Source organism: Pocillopora damicornis, chromosome 4 (assembly GCF_964200805.1).
Source record: "Pocillopora damicornis chromosome 4, jaPocDami1.2, whole genome shotgun sequence".
Lineage (NCBI taxonomy): Eukaryota > Metazoa > Cnidaria > Anthozoa > Scleractinia > Pocilloporidae > Pocillopora > Pocillopora damicornis.
The window spans coordinates 17,810,738-17,832,120 of NC_142673.1; the positions used below are offsets into that span (position 1 = coordinate 17,810,738).

The 21,383-nt window shown below is 38.9% G+C and overlaps 3 protein-coding genes across 6 annotated transcripts in view; 2 read left to right on the forward strand and 1 right to left on the reverse strand.

Annotated features, from left to right (window-relative positions):
- The window catches only part of LOC113681193 (CUB and sushi domain-containing protein 1-like), a 78,127-nt gene extending 60,882 nt beyond the window's left edge, over positions 1 to 17,245 (forward strand). For 3 of the 4 annotated variants that reach the window (XM_089205260.1, XM_089205262.1, XM_089205261.1), the window contains 17 exons: positions 43 to 216; positions 559 to 732; positions 1,706 to 1,879; positions 2,140 to 2,313; positions 2,467 to 2,640; positions 2,961 to 3,134; positions 3,586 to 3,759; positions 4,362 to 4,535; positions 5,103 to 5,276; positions 6,088 to 6,273; positions 6,822 to 7,007; positions 9,506 to 9,688; positions 10,609 to 10,791; positions 11,417 to 11,574; positions 13,285 to 13,425; positions 13,628 to 13,790; positions 14,146 to 17,245. In XM_089205260.1, coding sequence (XP_089061386.1) covers positions 43 to 216; positions 559 to 732; positions 1,706 to 1,879; positions 2,140 to 2,313; positions 2,467 to 2,640; positions 2,961 to 3,134; positions 3,586 to 3,759; positions 4,362 to 4,535; positions 5,103 to 5,276; positions 6,088 to 6,273; positions 6,822 to 7,007; positions 9,506 to 9,688; positions 10,609 to 10,791; positions 11,417 to 11,574; positions 13,285 to 13,425; positions 13,628 to 13,790; positions 14,146 to 14,549 — 3,170 coding nt within the window. In that variant the 3' untranslated portion in view covers positions 14,550 to 17,245. The remainder of the gene's footprint in view (positions 1 to 42; positions 217 to 558; positions 733 to 1,705; positions 1,880 to 2,139; positions 2,314 to 2,466; positions 2,641 to 2,960; positions 3,135 to 3,585; positions 3,760 to 4,361; positions 4,536 to 5,102; positions 5,277 to 6,087; positions 6,274 to 6,821; positions 7,008 to 9,505; positions 9,689 to 10,608; positions 10,792 to 11,416; positions 11,575 to 13,284; positions 13,426 to 13,627; positions 13,791 to 14,145) is intronic. The other variant, XM_089205263.1, reaches the window with a different exon arrangement.
- LOC149047076 (uncharacterized) lies at positions 15,306 to 17,245 on the forward strand. Its single transcript, XM_089205307.1, has one exon. It carries the CDS (start codon positions 15,306 to 15,308, stop codon positions 16,347 to 16,349), a length of 1,044 nt encoding a protein of 347 aa, XP_089061433.1. The 3' UTR covers positions 16,350 to 17,245.
- A 2,137-nt stretch (positions 17,246 to 19,382) lies between these two features.
- LOC113676156 (polyisoprenoid diphosphate/phosphate phosphohydrolase PLPP6) lies at positions 19,383 to 21,242 on the reverse strand. The gene has a single exon (XM_027192775.2). The coding sequence runs from the start codon at positions 21,167 to 21,169 to the stop codon at positions 20,402 to 20,404; it is 768 nt and encodes a 255-aa protein (XP_027048576.2). The 5' UTR covers positions 21,170 to 21,242; the 3' UTR covers positions 19,383 to 20,401.
- Positions 21,243 to 21,383: the final 141 nt, after the last annotated feature.

Genomic DNA, 21,383 nt, shown 5'->3' on the forward strand with positions numbered 1-21,383 from the left:
CTTGATTTTATTAAATGTATAGCATTGTATTTATTTCTATAGCTGTAGACTGTGGCCCCTTGTATGTTCCGATGAACGGCTCAGCTTCTGGTAACTCCACGGTGTTCCCAAATAGTGTGCAGTTTAGCTGTGACCCTGGATTTATTCTCAATGGCTCTGCTGTGAGAACGTGTCAACCTCATGGAACTTGGAATGGGACTGGAACTGTATGTGTAGGTAAGTTGTAAGGAAAGAACTGTTAAAATCAGGTAAATAAGAAAAGTAGAAATTGCAATTTTCCCTCAGAATGGTTAACCTTTTAAAGACGCTTCTTTTGAGGAAATGTAATTATTTAAATAGGAAATTTATTATGAAAAGGTGGCTCGCTACAAAACTGCGTCCAGTTGCGATTTATTAATGGTTAAATCTATACTTCAAAGCTATAAATGCCAATGTTTAATTCAACTAGCTTGAATAGAAAGTAATCTTTTAATAATAAGTTACTGGCCGAAAGATGGAAATCGATGGCAAGTCTCCTGAGCGAAAATTGTATACCTGATGTATTTCTATTATTTGTAGCTGTTGATTGTGGACCTTTACCTGTTCCTACGAATGGTTCCTCTTCTGGAGACTCCACAGTCTTTCCTAATGCTATACAATTTAGTTGTGATCCAGGGTTCATTTTGAGTGGATCTGCCTCAAGGATGTGCCAGACTAACGGAACATGGAGTGGTTTCTCCACTGAATGTAGCGGTAGGTTGAACGAGTGGTCTTGTTCCTCTCCGTCTTATCCTGAATCAAGAAAACCTTTGGCAGTTATAATTTCACTTTTTCGATCAATAAATGATCAATCAGTGAAACAATCAATCAAGTATTCATTATTAATTCAATAATTCGATCATTCACGTTTTTACTCATCTACTCATTTCATTCATATGTTTATTCCAATCAACACAAGTGTCTCAGCAACTGTGCACCTACCTCTCCCCTAACCCAACAACAGTCAACTGTTAACAAGTTAAGATTATAGTCAAGTTAGGGGAGGAGTAGTTGCGCAGTTGCTCATATACTGACACTGATCTGTTCATTCCTTCTTATTTATTCTGATGCAGTTATCTTTCCGTGTCTTTATTCATGGATCTCTTCCTTTTTCCTTCTATTTCATTTGCTCTCTTCCTTTTTTTCATAATTATTAGTCGATGAGATTTTCAAATCTCGCGCGCATAGTCAGTCAATGAATGAAGGTCATCCAATATGCATCATCTCTCCAGCGTTTTTGTGCATGAATCCTGAAAATTTCGGATGCATCATAAACAGTGTTAAATTGGCTAAAATCGCTCTACCTTTCGATGCTGCAGTTTAAGTTGATCATGTCTACATCGATCCTTCTTCCTCTTGAATTCGTATAGTTTCCTCCACATCATATCCGTTCTGTGAAAGGTGACCTATTTACTTACACGGATTAACGCAAGGCTACACTGACGTGTCTCTTTAAATCTTCGAAGTAGTCCAAGTGGAATAAATGGCCTCTTGGTCAAATGGGAAAACGGACGGACAGACAGACGTACGTCAGTGATCGTCGTTTATTTCTAACTCTGCGATTTTTGTAATCATAATTTTAACTCGGATAATTAACAACGACGACATTGACGTTTCTTTTACCTATCGCAGCCCAGAGTCACCAAATAACCAAGCTTTTTATTTTTTGGCGGATGTTTTCTTGTAGCTATCGACTGTGGTTGGCCTGAGCCATTACAGAATGGAAGTATCATTGGAAAGTTTACTGTGTACCCGAACTCTGTGCGCCACATTTGTGATATGGGATTTGTTCTTCGTGGTTCTCCTGAGATAAAATGCCAGGCAAACGGAACATGGAGCAAAACGTCTAGTTTTTGTGAAGGTAGAAACTTCCTACAGCAAACAACAGAGGCAGATCTTGTTTAACTTGAAAACGGGTGCATCGATCTTTTTTTTTAATTTTTAAAATTTTATTTATTTATTTATTTATTTTTTTACTTTTGATTACCAATATGGCTCGTCATTGAATATCGCTGCTGTATGGGCTAGGCGGTTAATTTCTTATTTCAAGCAGTGTTACAACTTTCACTTTTTAACGTCAATCAAATTGTCTGTGACTGGAAAGTCCACTGTTTCTTACAGCTAAGGACTGCGGTGCTCTTGAGGTCCCTTTGAACGGTTCTATTACTGGACGTGAAACGACCTTTCCGAATGAAGCCATGCTGAGCTGTGATGTTGGGTTTATTTTACACGGATCGTCATTCAGGCGCTGTCAAGCAAACGGAACATGGAGTGGTACTAAAACTGTTTGCAAAGGTACTTAGTATATACCTTTTTATCATTATGACAGATCATTTGATTTGCCGCAGTTTTAGTTTGGCTAGAGTTGCGAATATGTCGAGTATCTATCACATTGGATTATCAGGTTCGCCGAAACGAATTCGATTAAAGTCGATTTTGTCTCTGCAGCTGTTGACTGCGGCTCATTATCCGCTCCAAGGAATGGCAGTTCACTTGGAAACTTTACGGTGTTTCCTAATGAATTATTGTTCTACTGTGATCCTGGATTTTTGCTTGGTGGTTCCTCCACAAGAACATGCCAGGCTAATGGTACATGGAGTGGAATAGAGACCATTTGTACTCGTAAGTTTAAATTGTGAATACCCTAAGAGGAATCAATTTGATAATTCTCGTTGCACGTAGTAAAAAATTTTTAGTTGAAATTTAGCCCAGAGCTTACGCATATAGTTAAAGCTTGCATCGCTTGGCTGAATAGATTTACCCGAATGGGTCTGTTGGCTGCTAGGGACGTTTGAAACCGTGCACCATCTGAGATTTAAGGAGTCAAAAGTTACATTGGGTGTAATTTCGCACGTAGAGGATAAAAAATGTATTGCTTGCGAAGTCTGATCATAGCTGTTCTACCAGCTGACTTTGTTGGGATCGTATTTGTCTATTTTTAGCCGTCGATTGCGGTCTGCTACGACCTTTGCAATACGGGAGTTACAACGGGACAAGTACAGTGTTCCCAAACGTTGTGAATGCAGTTTGTGATATGGGATTCATTCTTCGAGGATCTTCTCGTATTAAGTGTCAAGTAAACGGAACGTGGAGTTCGAATGACACTTTTTGTGACGGTACGAGATCTACACGTAACTGCATCTCTACCACAATTCCAACAAAATGATTTTTCTATTGAGAGAAGTGCATCGCTAGAGTATCCGATCACAAAGTAAAAAGGGTAGAAGACGACAGTTGTTTATTAGTTGAAAGGATGCTTTGATTAGTTTAACAAACGTCACTAAGAACGCGTGGAGTGAGCCAGGAAATTAGATTATAAGTTTCAAAACTTCGTGTAAAGTTACTCTCAGCCACGTTTACCTTGTTTTATCCCAGCTGTACTCGTTATCTCGGTGTATTTTAGCATATAAAAGTTTGGTTAGCCAAACTTATCTGCTTAAAGTAGTAATTTGAGCTAAACCCTGTTGATCTTAGATGAGCTAAGTGAAGTGTACTCAAGAAGGAAAACGTTATTCCCGATTCAAGGTTTTTTACTCTTAAGTTCATGAAATGTCTGCCCCTCATTAGCAAAGGACTGTGGAAATCTACCAAGGCCTCTCAACGGGTCCGTGATCGGTGACAAGACGACGTATCCAAGCGAAGTGGAATTTGAGTGTGATGCAGGATTTAACCTTCAAGGATCCACCATCAGGAGATGTGAGGCCGATGGTCAATGGAGTGGAGTGGAGGTTAAATGCCGAGGTACATTTCATGTATATGAAATAAGGAATCCTCCAACCATTTTGTTTGCTCGTTACTGCTCGGCTTTTAGAGGGTGGACGCCTTGATTGACGGCTGTCTTAGTTGTTTATTGTTTATAGAAATGAATTCTTTGTTTCAGTACACCTTTCCCGGTTCTATTTGTCAACAATACCACAGTTTGAAGACCACAGTCTACATTTAAGAGTCTTTACATGACAATTGTTCATGGTGTAGGTTTTACCTGTCTATCACAGCCTTTCAGTTTCTTTGTGTTTCAGGGAGTAAATAAAATCACAAAAAATCACATTGTTAGTAAAAGAATCGTGTTATGATAAGGCGTTGTAAAAAATGAAAAATTATTCCTTTCTTACATGTGGAACAGCTGAAACACAAATTGGAGACAAGCTTCGATCCTCTCAACATTTGATTCTAAATGCTCGATTGGATTCAGGGAAGTGTGTGCTTTTTAGAAAGACGCATTTACTCGACCCCGCGCTGGTTGAGATTAGATACATGGCGTTCGTCAGGACACGATTTGAAGCTGGTTCTCTTTCTAGACCCAAAGTTCATTCCCCAATCATTTATAACTTTATTTCTTCCAGCGGTTGATTGTGGTCGTTTAGCTATTCCTGAACATGGCTTTGCCCATGGCAATTCCACAACATATCCCAATACGATCACCTTTAGTTGTAACACAGGATTTTCCTTACACGGAACATCTTCCCGAACATGCCAAGCGGACGGGACATGGACGAGTGGAAAAACACGTTGCCAAGGCACGGTATTTTCTTCTTCGTCAGTGTATCACAGCTTCTCGAAGTATCGTACATGTATTGTCTTCTAGTAGTCTTTGGCATAAGAGGATTGATCAGCTCGAAATTAAGATTAATGGAGCTGATGCTAATCGGGTATTTGTGGTAATGTTACCCGACTTGGCATCTTTTTAAGCATAATTAGGTAAACTCCCACACGAGGGGTTTTTGACGATGGATTGCTTTTCGATTAGACTCGTAAACCGGCGGTAAACCAAAGTCCAAAAAAAAAAAGAAAGAAAGAAAAGACCAACGATAAACTCACGTGAGTGAGAGCTCGAAGTAGACACTTACAAAATGCCTTAAGGCGGCAAGAAGCGAATGTTTAAACTACAACTGATTAGAGGTTTGTAGCAGATTGCTTAAAAGTGTGGAGATATGATCTACACCAATAACAGAGCGAATTAAAAAAAAAATAGATAGAAAAGCAAGAACAAAATATATGCTATACCAGATTATTTTCGGCATTCAATTGAAAATTGTTCCATTTGTGTCCAGTTTTGCTTATCAACTGTATGCTTTTATTTATAGGAGAAGATTGTGGAAAGCTACTGCCTCCTGATAATGGTTGGATGTTTGGTTCCGACACATCTCATCCCAGTAAGGTGATGTTCGCGTGTGGACCTGGGTACCGTATGGTTGGGTCGTCTCAAAGAACTTGCTTGAGGAATGGTTCATGGAGCGGCCAACAACCGAGATGCCTCCGTAAGATATACTGCATCCCCTTATTATGAATCAAAATGGGGCCCTAGATGTCCCCGAGAAAAATTCTTATGAAACATACGAGATTATCGTTCCTATTCTACTAAATCAAGAGCAAAAACCTAGCTTTTTCCCAAGGGATTTGATATTATTTGCTGCAAGTGGAATTTTCGAAATGCAGAGAAGTATGGAGCATGCTAAAAAATAACACACTCACTCAAAACCTCCCAACAAATTTGGTGTAACATGTTCGCGATTATTTAAGACCCTGGTTTGGGAAGGAATTTTGAAGGCCAACTCACAATCATAATGGCAATCTTAGTGTTAAGCACCATACTTCACTGATACCTCATCTTTTTTTTCTTCACATTCGCAAAATACTGTGGAAGTAAAAAATAAAAGAAGCCAGGCAAGCCGTTTTTCACGTTTTGGCATCATGTTAAAGCTGTTTCACCTTCGTTGTATCAAATGACTCATGGTCATAACAATTATTGCGGCTTATCCGACAATTACCCTTGCGTTTACGAAACTAAGTCGTTTGTTGAACAAGCGTCTAATTGCTGTAATTCATTGTCGTTATTTACCTTTCTCAACCAATCCATTGGGTTTCTCCGCTTTCTACTGATGTTATGTCCTGTGTTCATTTAATCATGTACAATTAAAGTAGCTATTTCGTACTTTCGTATAAAATACTGCGTGCTTTTCACTTTTCGTTGCACAGGCTTCAAGACATTTGCTTATAAAACGAATGATGTATTACTTAGATATTTATAAACATCGATTATTCTGAGTTTTCCTCTCCCTCTTTGAACAGCGCACTGGTGTAGCCAGGCTCCGGATGTCCCTGCGTTTGCATACCAGACGAGGACAGCAAAAAACAAGCGCTATGAGGACGGAGAACGCATCTACTACAGCTGTAAAGCAGGCCTTATGATGGTCGGCATTCCGATGAGAAAATGTGTGAAGGGTCGCTGGACAAAAGCTAATTTCCGCTGCAGCGGTAGGTACAGTGTATACATGAATGTCAGAAGAGCAACGAAACCAGTGGCACGTCACCTTCCGTTGAAAGCATTGTGGTAAATTAGGATCTTAAATTTGGCTCAAATCGTCTGAAATGCGAATGATGTCACTTCGAAATATCGCAGAAACCATATTTTCAATTTTCTTGACAACACTTCTCGGTTAATCGATATCAACCATGACCAGATTTGCTTAATGCCTATGATTGATGCAATTGGCGACCAGTTAAAATTTGTTTCGACACACTGGTCCTTGTAGCATGCATGGTAGCCACCATTCCCCGACAAATAAAGGGCGTAAGTATATCCATGACTGTGATAACACCTGTCGATGATGGTAGTAAGGTGCAAAAGGCAACCAAATCAAAATTCAGTAGTAGGAGCCCTCGTGGCTGATATTCTTATTGCCTTTCGCTTCTGTGTAAACATTCGTGTCGGCAACAAATATTAGTTGCCTTTGCTTGCCGTACAGCATGAACTGCACTTCCAGTTTCAAGACACTTTTGATTTTCTTTTGGCTTTCTTTTAGCGCCAAGTTGTGATGCTCCTCCAGTCCCAAAATTTGCCTACCTTACATGGGCACGTGGTGCACGGAGCAAATACCTCAACGGTGAAACTGCATACTACAGTTGTCAGGCTGGTTATGAGCTGATAGGAATTCCTTATATTGAGTGTAAAGACAGCGGCTGGACAAAAATCGACTTTAGTTGTAAAGGTACCTGTACTGTTAACATAGTGAGAGACAGGGAGGCTAGTCACACCCCTTACCAGAACAAACACATCCGTACTCACGCCCATTGACTACGCATAGGTGTACCATCATAGTCATTACAGGTTGTCATGATTTCTTTTCAACAATTTCAATGCTGCTGATTGGGTGATTATGTCGATGTCGAGACTTGAAGGTTTCGGAAAGCCAATCAAACTGTACTTTGAGGTTTCCCTGGTGAAATGGAGAAGGTTCACCGGAAAGATATTTGAATGAAGGGGGTAGAGAGAGTTTAGTGCTGCGTCAGTATGAGACTATGGCAACGTAATTTGGTATTATCAACTGAGTTGATAACGTAAATTGGCCACTGTTAAGAGTTTCAAAGCTGACGTTTCGAGCGTTAGCCCGTCGTCAGAGCAAATGGCGAAGGGCTAACGCTCGGAAAGGCCAGTTTACGTTATCAGCTCAGTTGATAATGCCAAATTGAAAAAAATATATAAGATTGAACGTCTCTGATTCTTGTTTACAGAAAGAGCGAAGATCATTTGTCTTTTGTACAACTTTGAACTATGTTGATTTGGTGAGAAGTACATGATATAATGGTAATTGAGCTGAGTGGAGTACACTTTGTAATCACATGATCTCGAGTGCAATTTGGAATAAATAAGCACGACTAAATTTTTCAAAGACTTACAAAATTGCATGAGCCCGTAGGGCGAGTGAAATTTGTGGTCTTTGAAAAAATTTACAAGTGCTTATTTATTCCAAATTACACGAGAAAAATCATGTGATTACGTATTAATAATATACAAGAAAAAATATAAGATAGCTTATCATAATTAGGCAGACGCGAAGCACGCATCGAGTGCAAAAATAACTTATTCAAACCATGCAAGTGACATGGTACTTTCGGTCAAAACAGCTGCGTACGATCAAAACAGTAATATTCAATGATATTTTCACATCTTCAAGGCCTGAAAAAGTTCAAAGTCCGGCTAAATAGTTCAAGGAATTGTTCAGTCTGGTTTGTTACTTCTTTGCACTGAATTAACCCTCTCCTGCATTGAAATACCTAAAACTACATTTACCCTAACCAATCAGAATTGAGTAATTTTTTCATGTACCTTATTAGGTCTGTAATAATGCACATGCAAACATTTCAGCTTGCTCATTGGCTGAGAACACGTCACTTAATCCCAACAGAACAGAAAGTTTGAAATTTACTGCAGAAAGTTGAAATTGAGTTGATTGACAAGTCGCGAAAGCACAATTAAACAAAATAGCGGACAGGAGAGAAAAAGTAACAACGTTTTAATTCAGAGTCTGAGGAAGAATGCGAAAAACAAAAACACCCAACAAAGAAAACAACTTACTCAAAGTCTGGCTTCCAAAAACGGATATGAAAGTATGAACCGCAGGTCCTGAGTAAAATTCTCGAGTGGTTTTACGCAACAGTTCGGGAAAGATTACGAGCGTGATAGCTTTCGTGTAATGATTACAGCTGCCGACTGATACCTAATAAAGAAAGAATACAAATAATTATTCTTGAGAAAATTTAAAATTTTAAAGCAAGTGCTTGAGGGAAAAGCCTGACAACTCCGGCAACTATCCGAAGGAAAGTAGCCGAACTGGTGAACCATAGCACGAAATAAAAACAACTGAGAGGGAAAACAGCGTCATATTTTTGCTTGTATATTATTTACTAGAAATTACATGATTTTTCTCGTGCAATTTGGGATAAATCAAAATCTCGTAAATTTTTCAAAAACTACAAATTGCACTCGTCCTACGGGCTCGTACAATTTGATTAGCCTTTGAGAATTTACTCGTGCTGATTTATCCCAAATTGCACTCGAAGTCATGAGATTACCTTTACAAATCGTAAGAGTGAGTTCAAAATCAAAAGAGTGTGCAGTGCGAGTTTGACTTAAAATCACAAGTATGATTTTAGTCCAAAATTACACCACTCAAAGATTCATTACCACTATATCACATCGATTTTAATATCGCAAACTTCGGTTCCTCAAATACAGGATTTTTTTTAATCTGTACAAATATTTTATTGAACCAGTGCTGAGCTGGTTTGTAAAAATTTGCAAAAGTTGCCTTCATTTTCCTCTACCTTGATTGGTTACTTTAAACAAGCCTTGAAATATGATCGGTTGTTGTTTTTAGTAAAGATTTCTCATTGGTTGGGAAAAAATGCGATTTAGAGCCAAAAATGGTGCGATTCGCGAATAAATTTCACTCGAGGTCCACTAGTGTTTTCAAAATGGATGTAATAAAGAGTAAAATATCTAAACTAAGTCTCTAATGCAGATGAATCAACACAATTATCCCTAAGTGACCTTACAAAACGATTGAGAGACGCACTTAAAGAGGAAAGAAGCCCATGCCTTCAAGAAAGACCGCGGGTCGACAACAAGTACAAAAAAATATGGATATATGAATAGGAGAGGTTTTGAGGTTTAGCTGCCTTTCTTTTCTTTTTCCCCTTGGTGTAGCTGTTGATTGCGGTTTCTTAGAGAGCCCACCCAATGGTGGCATTGCAAAGAAGACAGGAAAAACGTTCGGAGCAATATACGTGTTCGAGTGTGATGAAGACAAAGGCTACCTCATGGATGGGTCTAAAGAGAGACGATGCCAGGCTGACGCCACATGGAGCGGAGTACAACCAGTCTGCAAGTGTAGGTTTCACACATTCCACTGATATAAACCCTTCATACTTAGAGCTTGGACAAAATTGTCACTAGCGTGGGAGAGACTAAAATCTGAGTTCATTTGCATAAATTGCAGGCCTTATCGGTATCTCTTTATCTTAATCAGTCTTTCTTGCCTCGACGACAAAGTCAAAATCAATGGAATTATCACTGAAAAGCGAGGCTAAGAAGGCTTGTTTGCATGCACTCAAAAGAAAAAAAAGATAGTGCCTGCCATTATGGAAGAGGTCCACGAGGATTCCAATTTTTTGGTTGCCTGTCGCGCCAAATGCTTAGGAAATTTATTTGTTAGACGAAAAAGCTGAGCGAGACCTCGATAGCATGTTTTAGGGGGCAGCACATTGGTTTCAGAAGAGTTTGACTGAAAATTAATCCTCAAGTCTCATTTATACGATAACTTTTTCTTTGGCAAGTTTTTTTGATTTGACAACTTTCCCTTCTCGTAATTTTTTATCTTGTCTTTTTTTCTTTCTCAAGTAGAGATACGCCAATTTTAAAACGAAGGCACAAGGAATAATTTGCAGTTTTCTGCTTTAAACTCTATCGAAAACTTTCGACGCAATTAAAAGCCCGTTACCCTTAGTGGGTAACTCATGGCTTTCATACTTTGAAAACAGTTTCAAAGTAAATACTTTTCGGTAATGCATACAGTAAAACTGGCAAATAACAAAAATATTAACCAATTCACAATCTGAGCGAAGTAGGACGTTGAAGGCATTCCTTTGGGATCACTCGCTGTCTTAACAGTAAAACGGTCAATCCTAAAGATATGATTACCTGCGAGTGGACCAATTCGACAAAATAGCATCAGTTGTGTATCGTGTTGTTTGTTATCTATATTCTTGCGATCAGTGTAACCGTGAGATATTTACATTTCCTTGTTATAGTGCAGAGTTGCGTTACTCCAAGCAAGCCAATGCACGGGAAGTTTAAATCAGAGCCTCGAAGCAAGTACTACTTTGAAAATATCGTTGGTTACCAGTGCGATAGTGGATACTCTCTTCGTGGTCATGAAAGGACAAAATGCTTGATTCATGGTAACTGGAGTCATGCAGCACCCACGTGTACGGGTACGTTAATTGTCGTTATTGTTTAGTGCTCATTCTTCACGTCCCAATCCTTGAGTAACGAATCCAGTAATCCTCACAAGAAATGTTTCATAGGGACCCCGTTGTTTTAACACCTGCTGTCGGGCTATGAGATTATTTTTGTCGTAATGGCAGCGTGGATGGATTGCTGATTCGTTAAATGATGAAGCGTTCTTGTTTGGATGTTGAAATTGGTCTTTCAGAGCACAAAACGTGTTGGTTATTAGTCTTCATGAAGGTTGCCTCTTCTGAATGGACGGCATTTTATTGTGTTTAAAATAACTCAAAATTGTATTGTTTTAGATTCACTCGCTCTTTAACTAGTTTTAGGAACTTGCAGCATTCCTACAAAAAAAATAAGATGCTAAATTAACGGCTGGTTTCATACATTTGCTTTGAGATTTTAGTGACTCCTTTTAACTTTTTCCGTTTGTTCTCGTTGTCGTTTGTATTTACCTGGTATTACTGCGTTCTGTGACTAAATCCGTGACATGCTCCCCGTAAAAAGCCTTTTCTTCACCTTGAAAGGGCATTGCGGTCACTTCCATTTTTATTTCCATCAATGCCCACAGTAACTTCATTTTAAAATAATCTCTGGTATGATTAGGATGTTCCAAACCTCTTGGTTTAAAGAGCAGAATGATCTTCAGCCGCCAGTTGTCAGCGTCATCAGAGCGAGATTCGCGACACTCCGCCCGACATGGCCGTCTAGATGGTAACAGCGCTTGGTGTTCTGCGAGAAGCAGCTTCGCAAAATATTTTCAGGTTCGTAAAAATGTTTTCTTAACTTAGCCGCCGCTTATCTTTGTGAGCATATTTTTGTGAGGCAAGGGTACATTTCTACTAACAGGTTAAGAGCGGCATGAGTTTTACAGAACGAATGCCAAACTGAACGTAAAGGAGTCACTTTTGGTTCGTGCATGGGGACACATTTAAGCATTCCTACCATTCAAGTCACTCTTATCCATCCTTGCTCCTTCCTGGTTCCCTTTTACCCTGTGATGATTGTCTTTCCCGGCAAACCGTCATGGTAAGGTTTTATGTTGAAAAAATCAACCGCTTCTTTTTCTGTAAAAATGACCCAATATACTGTGACGATGTATTTTTTAATTGGAAAATACGGCGCAGCCTTCACCAAGGGACAATGCACGAGGGCGGACACTTCTTGAAAGCTTGCACCAAGACCCGTTTCCAATCCCTTATGAACCCTTTTAGTTAGCTTTTATATGCGGGGACATCTTTTGTGAACGGACACTTTTTCTGGTCACGGGAATGTCCCTTCACTCATTAATAGATAATTACTGAGGTTCGCAGCATTATACCCAATAATGCTGCGAACCGAAGTAATTAACTATTATAATTATTGACCCTCATAAAATCCTATTGTTCTCTCTCTGCATTACATCGACGATTTCAGTCGCCCCTTCATATTGATGTTTTGGTACACCAACAATGCAACTGGCAAGCATTGTCCAGTAATAATACAAATTGCATAATCCTTTTTCATTCCCCAATTCAGCCATTGTTAACTACTTGCAAAGATGATATAATCATTGACTCTCATGAAATCCTACTATTTTCTCTCTCCAACAATGCAATTAGCACGTATTGTCTAGTAGTTATACAAATTACATAACCCTTTTCATTTCCCGGAATTTAGTCATTGTTAAATCCTTGTAAAGATTATGTAACTTTCCACATCTTTCAGGTGTGTGATTGAATTTCATGCAAACGTAATTTGCATTGTATATTAACGCAATGCACTTGGTTATTTGAGTTGTTTGTTGGAAGGCAAAGAGTTGCTACTGTTTTGAAGCTTGATGGAGGATTCTTCGGAAGACGAATCTGCCATTTTCATAACGCAGAGCCAGAGGGAAGAAACAGGGTTACAGGGGTTAAGCGAAAAGGTTTTAGACGAAACCAGAGCGAAGATTATAATCAGTCAGTTGTAATTAGTACTCACAGTGCGAAAATTGTTATTTCTTACAAGTGAGAAAGACTGTCATTGTCAGATGTGCCCTAAATAAACTGTAAAATGTTTTCGTCTGTACGTCTCCTGGAATGGTACTTCTCATGGTGTGTTCATTTACTTTTTAACTTCAGATCTTCATCATAAATTATGCGCGGACATTCGCGAATTTTCAAAAATTACTGTGTGGAAAAGTAACGAAGCAAATACCACAGTCATGCAGCAATATTAAAAATATTGCTGGAAGCAGGCTGCATTATTAAAAATATTGCAGTGCAGCCAGCCCACTGCAATATTGAACGTTTTAGCGCGTTTAGGATTACCCCTGATAATTTCCCTGCTACCAAAAAGGACCGCCACCGTTTTCCTCAGACAGTTGGACTTGACTGAATATGAATACTTTCTCAGGCTGAAATCGCCGATATAATGCTGAGAGAGAACAATAGGATTTTATGAGGGTCAGTAATTATAAGACAATAGTCCGACCGTAATCCTCTCTTTTGCAGATCGATTTCGGCCGCACCGTTGAGGTGACTTCTGTTGCTACTCAAGGACACCCGAGAGAAGAAAAATGGATCCAGAGATATATATTGAGATATTCACTGGGCAAGAATTGGTTCACTTACCAAGCATCAGGCCGTGATAAAGTAATACAGCATCTGTTATGCTTTCTTTGTTTCGCTTCTAAATTTTTTCTGGAAGATGATATCTTGCAATATGTCGAGGTTTTTATGAGGAGCTATATAATTAGAATGAAATATTTCTGATCGAGTCTTAGTCCTATTACAGCAAGAATAAAATTGAATGGTCTATAAATTTGCTTTTGACATTTTTTTTCCTCATGGCAAGGTATTCAAAGGAAACAGGGATGGCAGGAGTGCTGTGAGACACTATTTAAAGGAACGGCTGGTGGCTAAGAAATTAAGAATAGTACGCCATGAAAACTCACGAGACTTCATGGGATCCACTGTGTGCTTGAGGGCTGAGGTGTATGGATGTTCATTCGACACAGGTGAATATGTTATTGCTGTTTTTAGTTTCTGGCTTAACGCTGTAATGTGTTAAGAGCAGTTCCAGCAGGAAAAGGCGACCGTAAACAAGAAATTTAAATCAGATGAAATGGGTTAAGAGAGTAAACGCGAAGGGAACACTATAGCCGGCGACAACTTAGAAAAACGTCGGTAAAGCTTTATCATAGTCACTAATGCACCGATGCTTGTAAGCATTAAGTATCTCCAGCTATCTATTACTTATGTTACGCTTGAGAACCTCTTGAACCGATATTATTAGGTCGTAAAAAAATGAGAGAAATGTGTATCATTAACATCCTCACATTGCTTAATTTTCGTATCATTGTCCTTCTTCAGAATGTCTTACCTTCGGTTCTGAAGTATTTGCTCACTGGAATTCCATCAAGAAACATACGCGCTACATTCATGGCTACGTCACAAAGGTTCACCGAACAAGCGTCCATATATCTCCCTCGGGTAAACATGGTGGAAACGCCGACAGCATCTTTGAATTACCACGAGAGAAGGAATTTTACGTGATCAAAGATGAAAAATCCAGTCCACAAGAGATAAAAATTGGATCGGATGTCATCGTAGCTTCCAAGGATAAAGTCGGTTTTTCCCAAGGCAAAGTGACGCAGAAATATTACTCTTGGTATGGAGTCGAACTTGGCAACGGAAAGACGGTTTGGGGGACTGTGGACGAAATCAGGCTACTGAAAAGGCCAATTTATTGTGAAAAAGAATATATAACGGCATGAAATTTTATAGATTTTTTCGAGATATCTTTGAATGACAGTGAGAAGCAACACTTTACATCTTTAATTGTATGATTAGGAAAGTGGGTACCCTTCTGTTTTTAGCCTTCGTAGAACGTTTAAGCGACCGATTATCTAAGAGTTCCATAACTTACTTTAGGGAGTCAACTCTCAATCTAACTTTTTTTGAAATTTTCTTTATATTAATGTGAGCAAGCTAGTGTCCATAAGTGAACATGGTTAGCCTAATTAGGTACCATCAAAAGACAAGTGATCAAAAGCTTTGAACTTGCAGATTGTCAGAAGTGTTGAACAGTTTCTGTTTCTCATATCTTTCGTGCTTCATACGCGTTGAAAGAGACTGATAAAAAAATGATAAATTCATTGACTGCTAGCTAATATTTGTTTCCAATGTTTTTTATTTTATCGACAAAAAAGGAAATAAATTGTTAATGTAAAAAAAATTGTGGAGGCTTGGGACCAAGTTATGATAGGGGTCTGAATCTCTGACGTCATATCGGGTTTGCGTAAAAGCTTATGAAAGCGCTTCCATTTTCGTTTCACCTCGTGCGGAAGTGTGCCATTTCTACTCGTTCATTCACTGCTTTACATCGCTGTAAATAAGCTGTTTCTTTTAGTATATTCAGCTAGGAGCCGGGTGTTAATCGATCAAGCAAGCAAGCGGCTGATTGACTAAGAGCTTGGTATCTGAATTTTATCACCAAGATATCAATCTGAGTGGTACGCGCCAATTTTACCATGGAATGGTCTTGGGAAACCTTCTTGTTGCCTTTGCGTAATGGTGATCTGACGTGTCATCCTTCTCCCAGAAGTGTGACATTTACACCCCAGTTCTTATCGTCTCATTCGCTCGTACGGAGATTCTCGAGAGATCTGCAAAGACAAGATTTGCAGAAGACGGAAGAGAAAAGGATTGCCGTTGCTTCTGCCGAAGCTACCCTTAGGAGTTTGTTTCAGTTTGGTCGAGTAGATCTTAAAGAACTGGGAAGAAAATGGAAAACTTATCAAAGAGCCGTGAATAGCAAGTCTGACCGTGACAGTTCAGGTTCGGCTTGGACGATTGAAATCCTGCAAAAATACATTCAACGTAGCGACATTGTCTGTTTTCAACCTTGCCCATCGCTCTTTGCAGTGCAAGAAGCGCAATACATCAGGGATAAAGTTGCACTGTCACTGGCAGCCCTTTGTGGCAATCAGGGTAACGGAATCGACGAAAACCTTCTACTGTTTCATGGTATGCGCGATAGCACGGAAGGCGACTCAAGAATGATTCTCGAGGCAATCTTACAGCCACTTTGTGCCGCTAAGGGACTTGCACTTCGATGTGAGCAAAGCCTAACTTGCAATGATCTTCCCGATAACAGATTTGATTACATCATGTACTACAATAACCAACCGCTTGGTTTTGTCGAAGCTAAAAGTCAACATTGCATTAAAGATCAGTCCGTGGTGCAGCTAATCGTTCAAATCCTGCTTCTTTCTGCTGAGGACTCGCATGGTTTCCGATTTGGTGTTTTGTCTGACGCACGCCGTTTTATTTTGGCTGGGGTTTCGCAAAACAAAGTGGTTTTCTTTCAAAAAGACATTCATCCAATCAGAATAAGATATATGGAATCTGAAGCAGATCTGCTTTCCATAGCAAATGAGATAGCATGGTTGATTGACCTCGCAGTTTACTCGAGGCAAACAAACCGTTCAATCGAAGAATGTCTCAGTCAAGTTAACGATGTTTGCTATGAAGTTCAAGGTGAATTCTTTTTTCCATTTTGTTCCATACTGTAGCCGTAGGAACAGCGAGATTAACGGTGATAAACAGATTGCGAGTGAAACATTTAGGACTCAGTGGCGGAGGATCAGGTTGAAAGGTCTGACGAAGTATACTGTTATAATGACGGAAGCTTACCAGGGAGGTATAAAACTTTAGCGAGCCTTCAAAACCTCCCCGTTGCGATAGAAAAGCTGTGCTTTTATTTTATTTTATGCCATATTACTTATTGGCGCTAATGCAATGTAATACCGATACCAATAACACAGAAAGATGTGACTTTCTACACATTGACGAAGCTTTAAAACTTAGACATTGCAGACCTTTTCTTTTGAGCCATTCACTCGGTAAAGTGAACTCTTTACCTTTAAAAACTTCCACATAAAGATTAAATACTTGTATTCTGTCGGAAAGGCTGGACATTTCCGGTTCAAATCCCCCCCCCCCCCCCGGCTAAGCCCGTAGGTTACCCGGGAAGGGAATGTTGAGGCTTCGAATTGATCGGCCCATAAACCGATAGAAAGTGCGTTGCCCTGCTTAATGAGAACCATATCTGTCAACAATTTTTTTCCATTTTCATCAAAATAACAGCTCCAAATCACTGTAATTGCATCGATCGAATCCTTTTTTAGTTCATAAAATTCTAAGCCAAGCGTGCATGGTGTATTTTAAACAAATACTCTTTGTCTTTTCCAGAATACGAAGAACCTATGACATCAGCTAAGTGCACTTCCGTGTTGAAGTACGAAGTATTTTTAATAGTGCATATTGAAATTACGGTGGCATTAAAATGCTGCAATTATTTATGTTCATGTTATTATTTCCAGTATCTCCAGTGAGGAATGTATCACACTATAAGTAACCATTTTTCGCAAGCTACGAATAAAAAAAGCAATCTATGTTTTTTATCAAATCAGCCTAGTTGACAATTATAAAGTAGGCCTGTGACATGTGACGAGCTTGTATTTGTCTGTGATCTCAGACTATCTTATTTTGAACACCAATCACCACACTCGAGCTCATTATACTAACAAAGCTTCTCACCAACATTTGTTCCATTTTGTTTTTGTAAATCAGACTAATACTTTTGAAAAGACTTACAACGTTTAGCACAAACCATGCTTTTGATAGGTTTCTCTCCTCTCTGAGTTCTCCTATGCCACTGAAGATGAAATGTTTAACCAAAACACGCCACTCTAAACATTTCTAAGGGACTGCACCAGTATGCGCGTGCTTGTGTCCTTACCGCAAATGTTAAGTCTGAAAATACTTGTTAAAAACCATATGAATAAGGCCCTTCGAAAAATGCAATGCCTCGAGATGGAGAATTTTTTACCGAGTGAAACATGAAATAAACGAAAACTGATTTAGATGTGATGAAAAACTGCGTTACTTTCTGCCGTTTAAAATTCAATCATGATCCTTACTGACAAGGAGACTGGGAACGAAAATGCCAACTTGTGAAGTCAGTTTGATTGAATCTCTACGCGTCTCAAAGTTTAGTTATTTTCATTCATTGGCCGCGATTACTCATCGACTATTATTGCTCACAATGGCAAGAAACTCAGAATATAGCGAATCACTTGATTCCGAGGTGAGCATGAGTGAAACTGATGATTTTGAGAAAGAATTGAGGGGTTTATAAATAATTTGATGACTCCTGACGAAGATGAACCACCCGCTGAAATTGGTGATGACTAGGCAGGGGAGTCCGAGGAAGAAACAGACGTCAATGGTTTCACTCTGGCCGTTTTGGCACAGAGACAGTAAGGAACTGTGAGCGTGGATACTTAGTCAGTAAAGTTTTTGATATTACACTCTTAATAAACGCAATATGGGTCATAATGGGATATTACTAAAAGCAGGAATGAGGAGTGGGAAATTGAAAATAGGAACTTCATTTTTTAATTTTTTTCCCTTTGGTTTCAGATTTACTCTTTATAATGAGGACCAGATATTTTGCATTGATATCCACATTTTCCTTCAAAAACTTTCAGGGGCAAAATTCGAGACATGAAATTAAGCAATGATAAGGAAAGAAATGTGCTTTGAGGAACAGATAATGTCCAAAGAGAAAGAGGCAACCATATTTTGGTGCAAAATAGAGGTTATTGTGTTTCATATCCTTCAAACATTCTGCAATGCCTACTGTTTTTTTGTGGGATATTTTCTTACAAGGTTTCTACCATACAACTTTATGAACAAACAAGTATTTCCCTTTTTCTGTAACAACCATCTGTAACCAAATTTTACTTGAAGACTTATTGTAGCAAATGTAAGGTTTGAAAATTGGTGAGTATGACTTGGGTGATAATCTCGGGTATCCCCCAGTTTAAGCAAGGGAATATATGTTAACATGATGCATTTAGGCCAGTCGCACAAGAGCAAAAATATTTGATGGATCATAATTGAGGATATACCCCTAGAGATAATCTCTAAATTTTAAGCCCTATGTCCATTATGATATAGTGAGAAGGTGTTCTGTGGTCTTTAAATAAAGAGGGGACATGTTTGTTTGTTCATAAAACCATACCAGAGAACACTGAAAAGAGAACATCCAATGCACTGAAGGGTTAGCTGTCAGTAAACATCTTTTCCTGCAATTTTAAAAGATATTTGAAAGACACTAAACAAAACAACTTCCACTTGAGGGGAAAGATGCTTGTTCATTCACACTCTAAAGACAAGATTACATATGTTTGCAAGAAACCTTTGTAAATTTAAGGAGTTGGCTGCACACTTGCCACCAATATTCATGCAAATTACCACTTGAACCTGATAGATACGTTATCTGTATTAAAGTAAAATTATTCTTTGATTGTGGTGTATAATCACTGGACAGTTGACATGCAATCACTGTCCACAGTGAAATTTGAGTTGTCCTTGAGTCATTTTTGTCAGAAAGACACTATACCAGTGGGAAAATATCAGTTCAAGGGTTTTACCTTTTCATCTTTTGTTCTTTAAATGGAATGTACAAGGAATCCCAAGTCCTTACAGCCTTCACAGATGAAACAACATTTAGAGAGCTACACCAACACAGTTTAACACCTCGTCTTCTTAGTTTTTTTTTATTGTTTTCAGTGATGTACATGCTTTCATGGGATAATTGCTTTATATGTTAGCATGGATAGAATCACAAGAGACAATAAGATAACCTAATTTTTGTTGCATTGTAAACATGTGATGGTTGAGAATAAGTGATGGAAGTTTGGGTAGGACCAACATATCAAGACAGGATCATAAAGTATCAAAAGCATTGAAGACAAAAAGACAAATATATAAGCATTTGATGCTTTGACCCTTTACAAATATGGCCTTAAAATTTTTGAAACAAGACACAGAGATCTGCTTTGGCCATCAATCCCCAGTTAATAGTTTCTGCTTAATTTGACCTTAATGTATGTCAAATGAAGAGGCTGTGAGGCCTCTATATAGAGCTAATGAAAGTTATTTTACTCATACTGTTGTTAATTAAAGGTTCTCTGAAAGCAAGATACTCCTTTATCTTCTTAAGATGATTCTGTGATAGAGACAAAACAAGGGTGATTTACATACCATATTTCAGCTGATAAGTGTTAACAAAACATACTGTACTATCCAAAGGATGGAGATCTATACAGTGCATAGCATTTTACACCCTCAAACAACCAGGGCCTGATCTTGACTGCAAATGTGTCGAAATAAAAAGTTAATAGAACAAGAAAGGGATCAATATCAGTATCTGGGCAACTGCCCACCTACCCTTCCCCTAACTCAACAACAGTTAATTGACAACAAGTTAAGGTTAATGTTGGGTTAGGGGAGGGGTACGTGGGCAGTTGCCCAGATACTGATATTGATCCCAAGAAAGTTCTATATACATGAGAAATCCTTTAGAAAGCACAATAAAGAAATGACGAAGTCCACTTGCAACTTCCAAGAGTGATAGTCCTGGGTAGAAGCAAGGTCAGCTAAAGACAGGATAGTCTCTTTTTCGTGTTACTGTCTGCCAATATCAATTCTGAAACAACACATGACCTTGCTTCCTTAGTTCATACATAGTTAGTAGAGGAGACTCCTCTACTAACTATGGTTCATAGAAATACGGTATAAGTGACAAGAGTTCCTGGCAGGTCTTGGATGCCAACCAAATGGTGCAAATAGTCCAGCACTGTAACAAACCAATCAAAACACCACAGAACACATCACTCACGTGATGTCTGCCAAGTATGATACGAGACATCGACACGCACAGGGCCCAACAACCAATCAGAATTCTCCAAAGTCCATTTTCAATAAACGTTGCAAATAAACCTGCAACCATCGCAGCTCGTGTAGAGTGACCAGAAGGAAATGAGTAATTATCCATGGACACTGTAGCAAACATGTCTTCTTCGTTGTATACTGGTCTTTTTCGTCGCACCATAACTTTTAAGCCTCCAACCACGACTAGATCGAATATCAGAGCTAGAAGCAAATTACAAGCGAATTCTTGTTTAACACCTGAGAAAAATATCACAGAAAACACCGTTCCAACAATCCATGGAACTCCGTGCCCACTGATTTCAAGAAGAATCATCAGCGATCTCCATCTCCCTGATTTTTTGTCCGCACAAACGCTTAGATTCCTTGACAATGTGATGTCAAAGTTATAAAGATTTTCCATCAAACTCGATTCGCTCGTGTTCAGATCACGTTTGTGACTTTCTTTTGGAGACAATTCTTTCTTTCCTTTTGTTTTACATTCAACCACATTATTCTTCGTTTGGTGAAAATTGTCGGACTCAATCGCTTTCTTGCGTCCACGCTCCTTCAAGTTGGGTTGATGTACCAAATCGTCTTTAACCAGAACCATTTCTCAACAACCTTTGCTCGACTATTAGGACAGTTGATTGCCGGCTGATTCGGTGTTGAAGGCACGAGCCCGCAATATTCAACGGTGAACGACGAAAGAAAGCAAATTTGTCAGGGGCCCAGAAAAGTAGAGTGACATTTTTGGAAATACTGTCTTATTTTGACCACTTCGCTGCCGCCTAGATTATCTATTCTGATTTTATTGACAGTTTTTC